This window comes from Sodiomyces alkalinus, assembly GCF_003711515.1.
Source record: "Sodiomyces alkalinus F11 unplaced genomic scaffold SODALscaffold_15, whole genome shotgun sequence".
NCBI lineage: Eukaryota > Fungi > Ascomycota > Sordariomycetes > Glomerellales > Plectosphaerellaceae > Sodiomyces > Sodiomyces alkalinus.
In genome coordinates this window covers 778,097-788,824 of record NW_021167093.1, presented here as the reverse complement: position 1 = coordinate 788,824, position 10,728 = coordinate 778,097, and the positions used below count along the sequence as shown (strand labels likewise).

The 10,728-nt window shown below is 39.8% G+C and overlaps 1 protein-coding gene across 1 annotated transcript; it reads right to left on the bottom strand.

Moving 5' to 3' along the window:
• Positions 1–10,287: 10,287 nt before the first annotated feature.
• SODALDRAFT_285778 (hypothetical protein) lies at positions 10,288–10,470 on the bottom strand (the record flags this gene model as incomplete). Its single annotated transcript, XM_028608499.1, has 1 exon — positions 10,288–10,470. A coding segment is annotated over one exon (183 nt), but the record flags the coding sequence as incomplete, so codon positions are not given.
• Between the last annotated feature and the right edge of the window lie 258 nt (positions 10,471–10,728).

The following is a 10,728-nucleotide window of genomic DNA, read 5'->3' as shown; positions in this document are numbered from 1 at the left end:
CTATCAAACCACCCTATTAAACGATAGCTCCTAAGAAGCAAAAACCACTAAGACCTCGCCTGGTTATAGGACCTACTACCCACTACACAGCTATATATATTAGGCCTAGAAATAGTAGCTTTAGTAGGGTAGTCTTAGAATATTAAGGGTCTTATAGCTAAGTGGGAAGCTCCCTAGGCTTCCGAGCCTATAGCGGACCTAAGGCCCTTTTTTCCTTTAAAAGACCGGCCCGGAAAAGCTATTAACCCCGACCCTAACCCCGGAACCTAAGATTAGAAAACAGCCCACCTCGAAGCCGTCGCTAAAATACAATAAACCCTTAACGAATAGGCCGCTGTTTTGTATACCGACAGCTCCCTAGGCTACCCTATAAGGCCCCTTACAGGGCCCTCGCAGGCTATAGGTGCTATATTATAGTAGTCTAATACCGGAAGGCCCTATAAAGCCATAGGCTTTAACCTAGAGACCTTAGCCAAAATCGCTAACGCTAAACTATACGCTATTCTTTAGGCCCTTCACGCTACCCTATAGTAGACGCCTAGGCCCCTAGAGTACTATATTTTTAGTGATTTATAGGCGGCTATTCAGAAGCCTTACTATACCTTATAGTAGGCTATAAAAGCAAAAACACTTATTTCACGCCTTAAATAACTAGGTACTCCGGTTTCTATCTAGTAATACCCCTTATATATAGGGATAGAAGGCAACGAATAAGCGGAGAAAGTAGCTAAAGGGGTATTAGACCCCGAAAAAGCTACTAACTCCGTTAGTTTAGTTACCCTTAGCTAACTACAACGCCGGGTTAATAAGGCCCTAATTCGAGACTAGAAGGCCTTTTAGAACGAGAAAGAGGAGGCGGAAAAAAGGGGTAAATCGGTGCGTTTAGGCCGCCTTTATAGGCGCCTAGTCCGCGATAACGTCCGTTTGTACCGGAGACTATTACTAATATAAGGCCCTAGGTAGGTCAAGTGGGCTTTTATTTAGTTAAAACCCGGCTTCGGTTACCTTAAAACCCATTAAAAAAGGGCCTAAAATAACGCCGACGACCGCTATTCCTATCCCGGCTCCCTTATATAGGATATAGCACGCCTTATTATTTTCTGCCCTTTATATAGACGAACGAAGAGCCCTGCGGGAAGCCCTAGCAGGCCTACCGCTATTTTTACCGCTATTATTCGGTACTAAAAGAGGTATAAAGGCTTTAGAAGCCTGTCTTTTAGCTACTAAAATAGCCTTCGCGGAGTAGTAGAGAGCTATAAACGACTAGTTATAGGTTATGGTACTAAGTAAGGTTATAATAATAGATTATCTAAAACTATAGAAGGAAAAAGGAAAAGGAGAAAAGTCTATAGCGCTAGGCTAGTTATAAGGTAGCGATAACTAGGCGATATAGGTCCGTTAACTAAGCGCGTAGTTAGGAAGATCCGGAGTATAGCCGGATCCTTTATATCGGGGTTAACCCGTAACATTACCCCCCCCCCTTCTCCCTCTAGGGGTTATATAACCGCGCGTCCCTATTATAGCTCGGCTCCCCTTTATATCGCGGTAATAAAGGAATAATCGTATCCTTTTATCTTACCTTGCCCTTACCTCGATATTAAAAAAATCTTAAGTCGCCTACTAACCTTTATTTACGTGCCCGAAATAGTAATATAAGCCTTCCTCGTATAGATCTATCCGTAGATATATCGGCCCCGTTATCTTTATAGACTTCCTCTTCCTTTATTCCTCTCCCTAACTTTAATAATAATAATAATAGCACTAGTAATTCCGTATATACTCGCTCTTCTTTATAACGATAATTCTTTCTAACTCTCCTATTCCTAGCTAATATCTATCGATACTTAGCTAGTTTAAGAGCTCTCCGTTTGAGGTAAGCCGTCTCTCTCTTACGATCTATATATAAGGCACCCTCTGCTAACTTCTATTATTTTATAGACGGTGCTAGCCCCCGGCGATAATAAGGGTAATAATAGTAATAAGCGTACCACCGGTAATAATATAGGTATAATACTCTTATGCCTTAAGGCGATACTAACCGTATAATAGTTTATATTATCGTTATCGCCTCCGCCTAAAAAAAAGAATCGGCGGGTAATTAGCCTCCTAAATACCCTCTTAATAGTGTTTATACTAAGTTATACCTCCTTTATACGCGTAATGTCGCTAATAGGAAGTATAAGCGCCTTTATTATAGCTAGACTAATCGGGGGAAGAAATACTATATATACTCTATAAGGATATACCGGTATACTCCTCTCCTAGTATACTTTAAAAGCTACACGTAAAGGTTATTGAAAATAGTTACCCTTATTAGCGACGATAATAAGAACGCCCCTATAAGACCTCCTCCCTCTTTAAGGTTATAACTATATCGCTAACCCTTTTCCTAAGAGTAAGAACCGTATCTTAACGCCTACACGGCGTTTTAGGATACCCTTATAGCTAAGGAAGTAATAATAGCGATATTACCTACAGCTATATATCCCGTGGAGGCTCCCGACACGGTAATTATATTAGCCCCTTCTCCTCTTTAGGAGGTCTAAGAAAAGCTAATACTATAGTTAGCCTTATTACCTCTTCTTAAGGTTCTTAATAAAGTAACTAAACTAGCCTTATTTCCTCCGGTAATAAAGGTTAATAGCGAGGTAGTTATATTAGTTTTTTCTCCTCCTTTAAAGGTTATAAAAGAGATAGCGTTAGGACTAGACCAATCGCTTCCGGAGGAGGTTGTTATTAGGGCGGAATAGCTAGCCTTATCTCCTCTATATACGGTTATAGATAAGGTACTAGTTTTAGGCCTAGTCCCTCCTAATATTATAACGGAAAAGAATACTCGTCCTATTAGTCCTACTCTTTTATTAGGGTTAATATTATCGGATGAAGACTTTAGGCGCCTTAGTCTTATAAAGCTAAAAGAGTATACTTAGCTATTTAGGGAGATACTTATACTTAGTCGCGCTAATATTATAATCTCCAAACTCTAATAATACGCGGAGTGTAGGCGGGCTTCTACGCTTATAGGTATAACCGTCGCTAGCGCGGTTATAATCCCTAATAATAATAACGATAAAGATAACGATAAGGTTAAGGAGATAGACTCTAACCTATAACGAGGCGATAAAGGTAAGACTTTTATAGAAATTAATAATCCTAAGGATAGCGATTTCAAGGCTAAGGATATTAATCTAAGCTTATATTAAGCGTGGCTAGGGCGCGGGGCCTATCCGGCCTAAACTAAATCCGACTCTTACTCCTTTCTAATTATCGAGATATAATCGCTTATATATCGGCTCCTATATTATAATACCGTAAAGGTATTTAACGGGCTATTATTGATTATTACTAAGCCGAAGTTCCTTTTAAACTTATCAAGTACCCGTGTTTACGCTAATAGTTCTAGCGGTTCCTATATAGGCTTATAGTATCCTACCTATTATACTAGTATCTTATATCTTAATCCCCTACCTTACCTCTTTATCCTTATATAGAGGATTTCCTTAATTTCCTATTCTTTAGTATTAGTTATTTCTCGAATAGGCGGTAGTTAAGGGTTATTTACTACCTATCCCGGAAAGGGGTTATCGCTAGCGCGACGTAATAAGTCTATATAGAATTAGGGGTAAATCTATAATAGTATAGTAAGCTTAACTATATATAGGCTAATTACCTTTATAACTCGGTATTTATAATAAAGCTAGTTAAGCTTATAAAATAGTCGCGGAGTTAAATAATTAGCTAATAATAGCTAGACTAAGTCGTTAACCTTAAAACACTTAGCCGGTATATAATATTAGTTAGTAAACTCCTTATTTATACGCTATATTAACACGATTATAGCCTAGGCGAACTCGGTCGCTTCCTATAAACGGCGTAGTAGATTATAGGCCGCTAATACTCTAGGTTTTATAAGGGGCTCCTCGGTTATCTAGATCGGGTTAATATAATAGCTATATTCTAAGAAGAAAGGACTAAACCCCGTTATAAAGCTTTTACGGTTATTTAGAGCTAGTTATATTATAGGTAGTAGGCGATCCTAGTTATCCTAAGCGTAAGAGATAAAAGCTCGTAAATAAGCTTATACTTCTTAGTTTATACGCTTTATTACTTTATCGGTCTACGGGTAGTATACTATGCTAAGCTTACGCGATATCCGTATAAGCTTATAAAAGTGCTTCTAGAACCTGCTTATATAGATTAAACCTCGGTTACTAATAATTAACCTCGGTATTCCGTGGAACCGGAAATAGTAGTATAAGAACTATTTCGCGTAAGGTTCGGCTTTTATTATCTTTATCGCTTCTAATATTATAGCCTTAGTTAGACGGTCTATATTAACCTAGAGGTAGCGCGCCTTCTTTTTACTAGCTAGTAGTAAGTCCGTTATAAAGTCTATTAATAGGTCGCTCCGTGTTCGTTCTAGTACCGGGAAAGGGCGTAAAAGGCCTTATTTCCCGTTTCTTTATATATACCCCTTTCTATAGATATCGTAGTTCCGGACGAATTATCGGATATCCTTATTTATCCTTAGCTAGAAGAAGCGATATATTATTAAGGCGATAGTGTTTTTATATCCGGGGTATCCTCTAATTACTAAGTTATAAATTAACTAGACGATCATCCCTTATAACGTTCACCCTTTAATAAACCCGGGCACGTAAATTCGGTCACGGAATAATGCTACCCCGGTTAGAAAGACTCAATACTCGGCTATTTATAGCTTTAATTCTAATAATAGTAGGAACTACTATTCTACTTTAATAACCGCGGATAAGGCTCCTTAATACTATTAATTAGTTATAAGCGTCTTATCCTATAATAGCTATAGCTCTTAGTCCGCCTCGAAGATCGTTTAACCGCTATTAATATAGTAAACGCTAGGTAGAATCGCGGTAACGGGAATTAATTAGATATAATAAAATTACTCCTATTTATCCGTTATATCTTAGAGCTTATCTTATAGTTAATATAAGGGGGCGTCCGCTATTACGTTATCCTTCCCCTTCTAATACTTAAGTATAAAGTCGAACTATATAAGCTTATTAGCCTATTAGCTTTAGCGCTTAGTAATCGTTCGCTTTATCATAGAGTATTTAAAGGCCTTATAATTAAAAAGGAGTATAACCTATTTATAGCTAATAAGCTTAGCCCGCTATATCGCTAAATAACTTATAATTACTAGTATTTTCTTATCGTGTATTAAGTAGTTATATTCTGCTTTATTAAGTTTATAAGAGTAGTATACGACTATATAGCGATTTCCGTCCGTGTTATCTTATATTAGGCTACCCCTAAAAATAAACCCTAAATAATCTATGTTAATAAATATCTTATTTACTAAGTCCTACTATTATAATATCGGTCCTTCTTAGAACCTCGCCTTTAGCTCGCGAAAGGCCGTTTCTTCCTTAGGACCCTATTAAAAGGCGTAGTTATTTTTAGTAAATACTATTAACGGGGTAGAGATCCCTATAAAGTCCTTAATAAAGATCCGGTAATAATTTATAAACCCTAGGAAGCTTTATACGCCCTTAACCGTTATAGGCGCTTCCTACTCGCGGATAGCTTATAACTTCTTTAGGTTATAAGATACGCCCTTCCCCGCGGTAACTATTAATCTTAGGTACTTTACTATCTTTACGCTAAACATATACTTTAATAAATCTAGGTTTAGGCCGGTATTCGTGAGCGCGCGGAGTACCTACTTTACCTTCGCCTTATAATTAGCCCGACTCTTACTAAAATAAACTAGGATATTATTAATATAAGCGGTAATAAAGTCGTCTAGAAAATACTATAGCATCTTATTAATATATCGCTAAAAAATTATAGGGGCTTTACTTCAGCCGAATAGGTAGATAAGCTATTCGAAAAGCCTAAACCGAGTTTAGAACGCGGTCTTATATTCGTATCCTAGGGCTATCCTAATCTTATAAAAGGTAGCGATTATATTAACCTTCGTAAACTATTTCGCTTAACTTAGGTTTTATAGTATCTTAGCGATTACAAGGAGTAAATAATAATCTTACTTAGTAATCGCGTTTAACGCTTAATAGATATAATAAAAATAAAGTCCTCCGCCTAGCTTCCTTATAAAGAGGATAGGAACTATAGCTTTTAAACTATTAGTATAGATAAATACCTTATTTACTAGGTTAATAAGTATTTTCCGTAATACTAGCAGTTCTTCTCTTAATATATAATAAAACGGCCCTTAAGGAAGCGATAGTTCTTTACTGTTATTTCCGGGTATAGGGTTTACCTTATAATTAACTCTTAGTCGGTATAGCGGTAGTTAATTAGCCTTATCGGGCGTAAATAAGTCGCCGAATTCTTATAGTAGCTTTTTAGGTATAAAGTCCTTCGGGTCCGCTAGTTATTTTTTATATAACGCTTTTTCGATATCTCTTAAGCTTACTCCTTAGACTAAGGCTTTTTCCTATTATAATCGTCGGATAATACCCGCGAATACGGATCAAGTAACTAAATAGGCGCTATAGGTAGCTTGTACTCTAATATGTTCTTTTTTATCAGAAACTCATATATTTAATCCGGCTACTCTATAACAAAGCCGTTTATCCTTAGCGTAGTATATTACGTTATTTTATTGTATCTAGGGCTTCCCGAGGAATACGTCTTAATTAAGCCCGGGCACTATATATACGAATATCCTTTACGGGTAGCCGCCGATCTTAAGCTTATAGATAGCGATCCCCGTGCTATTAATAGTCCTAGTAGCTTCTAAGAAGCTATTTAGTAGTCGATTCGTCTTATTAACTAATAGTAATTAAGATCTTTAAGTAAACTATTTACTTATAATAGTATAATAATTATAACTAATATTAATTATTATTATTATTATTAATCTTACTCCGCTATCCTAACTAATCTATCTATAGGAGCCTTTCTAGGCTACACGGTCCTTCTCGGGTGGCTATAGAGGGGAAAACCCGGGTAAACCCCGGGGAAAACCTCTATACACTTCCTTTAGTGGAGAGGTGCCGCTACGGGGCCGATATAGCCCCGGTTTATCCCTATTATATATCTAGATCTTACCTCTAGGCCGGTGGCTAACGGGAAGTATAGTAGGCTAGTGGTTAGGTGGGTTAGCCTAGGCTAATCTCTATTAGTAGAACGGGGCCCGAGGGGGCGCCACCACGCTTCCGGTATACGGTAGCTACGGCTCTCCCTCCTTAGGCTCCCTATATCCCTCGAGGATTATCTTTATTCCTTCTGTTCGGTTAATAAAGGGAGTAAGGAGGTAAGCGCCTCCTACCTCCCCTAGGTGGGTTCCTACTATATCCGGCGGCAGGTAAGGGGAATAAAGCCCTACCCTATTATAAGAATTAGATAGTTAATATCCCGTAAGGCCTTCGTGCCTTAATCCTCCCTCTTCCTCCTATAACGCTAATAAGTTCGTTATAGGTTTTCCCTTAATCTATTCCCGCTTACGGTCTCGCAGGTATATCGTTATAGCCTATACTAACTAGTAAACCCCTTTAGTTTTCTCGGTATATTCCTATTATAGTTTTTACTATAAGTATCTTATAAGTAGCCTCGCGGTAGCGTAATAGTATAGGGTTAACTAGGTAGTATAGTATCGATTTATATATATAAATAAGTAATCTAAAGTAGTAGTATAATATAAGTTCTTTTCGTGGCGTAGCGGTGCCTTAGTAGTAGTATAATAATAGTCGTAGATATTATCTCCTAATAACGCTAATACTAATAGTAATAACCGCTACTATAAGCGCGGCATAATTCGTGTTATACTATATATAGCCCTTAGTTATATCGGAGTAGTATTATAGCGCTAACGTAGGGTAGTTATATTCGTTATAGTAAGCGTTTAGGTATTTACCCCGATAATATAGAAGCTTACGTTAATACTACAGGAATAGGCGCGGCCTATTACTAGTATACTAATAGTCGCAGTCTATAGAAGGATATAAGTCGTTTCGGTGCCGTAATAATACCGTATATACGTTAAGGCAGATATAGCTAATAATTCGATAGGTCCCCTCCGCTACTAAGAAGTAGTAATAACGCCTTATAGATATCTATTCGGTATATATAGCGGTAAAGGCCGCTAATAGCGCGGGTATCGCTATTATAGGTATCCCCTTTCGGTGTTATAGTAGTTCTACGCTAATAAGTTATAGGCTAAGGAGCGCCTAAGGATAGCGTCCCGGTCTTTTAGCTAGGCCCTAAACCGGGCGTTACTTTCCGGTTATAGTCGCGGCGGCACCGTGTTAGCAGAGGTATAGGAGTTATCTTATTAGATAAGACGTTTAGAGGGTAAGATAGATCTAGTTCTAGAATACCCTATAAGTGGCTCCCCCTCGGTCCCGCTATAGCTTCCTAACAGTATTAGCTAACTAGCCTAATAGGGTCTTAAGTATATTAAAAGCGGTATTAATACCTCTAAGGGAGGTAATAACGATAAGAGCTAATTAGTATCGTAATAGTACCGCGTTAATACCGCCGGGGTCCCGGCTTATAGGGCCCTTATCCTAATAATTAATTAGTCGTCGTGCCGCCCTATCCTTAGTATAGTCCCGCTTCGGTATCGCGGGTATTTTCGTAGGCCTTTATAACTTCGAGGGCGAGGCGGAAGTCCTTAAGCCTCTTCCGTTATAAGAACCACCTTATAACTACCCCGGCCTCGGTATTATATTCTAGTATATCGTATAAATCTCCTTTAGTTATAAGTAGCCTCCCCGCGGTACTAAAGAGGTTCTTATAGTCCTCCTCGGTTACCTCTTAGCACTAGAGTACTATATACTCCGCCGTTTCCGCCCCTCCGTCCCCGTAAAGGCACCGCGGTAATAGGAAGCCCGGCACCCTCGCCTTAGCTAGGAATACCCGTAGGCCTAGTTTTTCGAGTCTAATCTAAGTAAATACAGAGCTCTATAGCTTAAGGAGCCCTTTATATTTTTAGAGGGAGTATTATATCGGGGGGCGGCTTAGTACCGCTACGGCATAGGTATAAGGCCGCCGTGCTTCCGCCTAGGCTTAACCCTATTCCCTTATAAAGGCCTTCCGCGGGGGCGAGGTTCCGGCCTAGGTTATTAGGGCGGTAAGCTATACTATCTATATAAAGGCGGTATAGGTCCTATAAAATACCGATTCGGTATCGCTAGGGCTCTCGCCGCGGTATATACTCCGGCTAATATCTTATCCTTAGTCCCTTTTTCTTATATCCGGAGGATCTTTCGGGCGCTTAGTAGTAGTAGTAGTAGTAGTAGTAGTATTATTTAACGTCGGTAAATATCTAAAAAGAGTAAAGGACGCCTAGTACGACTCTCTACAATTACTTACTTAGCAGTACAGTGTGATTCACTATGTATAAATCCAGAAACCGCAAGAAAATAGACAAAAGACCAGAAATTAATACTATGCTGCTAAGAATTATAACAGGCCTAGGGAATTAAGATAAAATAAGAGGATAAATAGGCTACGGAGCGTTAATACGCTCGCTAGCCGTAGGGTAAATAAGCCTTTATAAGAGCGGTCGGCTACACGAGTAGTTAGACGGTCTTAATCTTCGGAAGTAGGCTAAAGAAAAATCCGTATAAGCCAGGGCCGGGGATAGCGCTTAGTAGCGCGATAACCCTTTAGCGGTGTTACGGAGATATTCGGGTTAAGGCCTAGGGCTCTTACGAGCATCTAAGGGGAACCTAGGGTAGATCTTCTCGAAGAAGAGTATTTAGGTGATATATTTAATAAAAAGGGGCTAGTCTAGCCCGAGTTATTACGACACGTGTTATCGGCGGCCTATCTATAGGGGAGCCCTGCCCCTTACCTTTTAGCAGAAGAGTAGGTAAGCTAGGGTCTTTTATTACCACAGGAGCACGTCGTGTATACGTCTATATAGCTAAAGCGGTCATAGTACTACGCAAAGTCGCCATAGCCCGTTCGGGCCGCGAGTAGTCGGTAGTAGGGGGCTCGTTCTAGTATAAGAATCTCTCCTATAAGCTTAAGTAAGGCCTATAGTCATAGTTCTTTATAGCTAGGCAGCGTATTATCCTGCTACTAGTCTTAGAAGGCGATACGTCTTAGGCGTCTTATCTCCCGCTTCGTGTGACTAAAGGTTAGGGCTAGGTAAAGGTATAGCCTAATACGGGCCCCTTCTTTAGTAAGGTGGTCCGCTAGTTTATTACCTTTAATACCTATATATCCGGGGGACTATCGGGTGGCTATTTAGAAGGGGGCATTATTAGCGTTATAGCGGAAGTTAAGGAAAGCCTCTTATAAGGAGGGTAGGGTTAGGGGGCCGTTAATCCCTTAGATCACGGCTATATTATCAAGGTATACCGTGATATTCCTCGTGGTCGTATCGGATTCCTTAAGGTCGGCGAGGAGGCCGGTTCTAGCACCTTCGGCTTCCGCGTTAAAGACTTCCGTACCGGGGAAAGGGCGATATCCGGGGTGTATAAGGTTAGTGCCCTTATATACCGTATAGCCGTAGCCGGTGCCTACGCCGCTATCGGTTTATATCTATAACCCGTCGGTGAAGACGGTGATATCGGTAGGTATACGAGTCTAGAACCATTATAGGAATTCTCTTATAGCAGTCTTCTTATCTAGGGATGCAGAATGCGTGAGTGAAACGGGCGAGGAGTCTAGGGGTTACAGGGAGCCTATTATAGTCTAGCGGGGCCAGGGTAGGTTAAGGGTATTCCGGTGCCATCGCCGCCGTATTAGTAAGGGTGGTAGGGCCGGGGG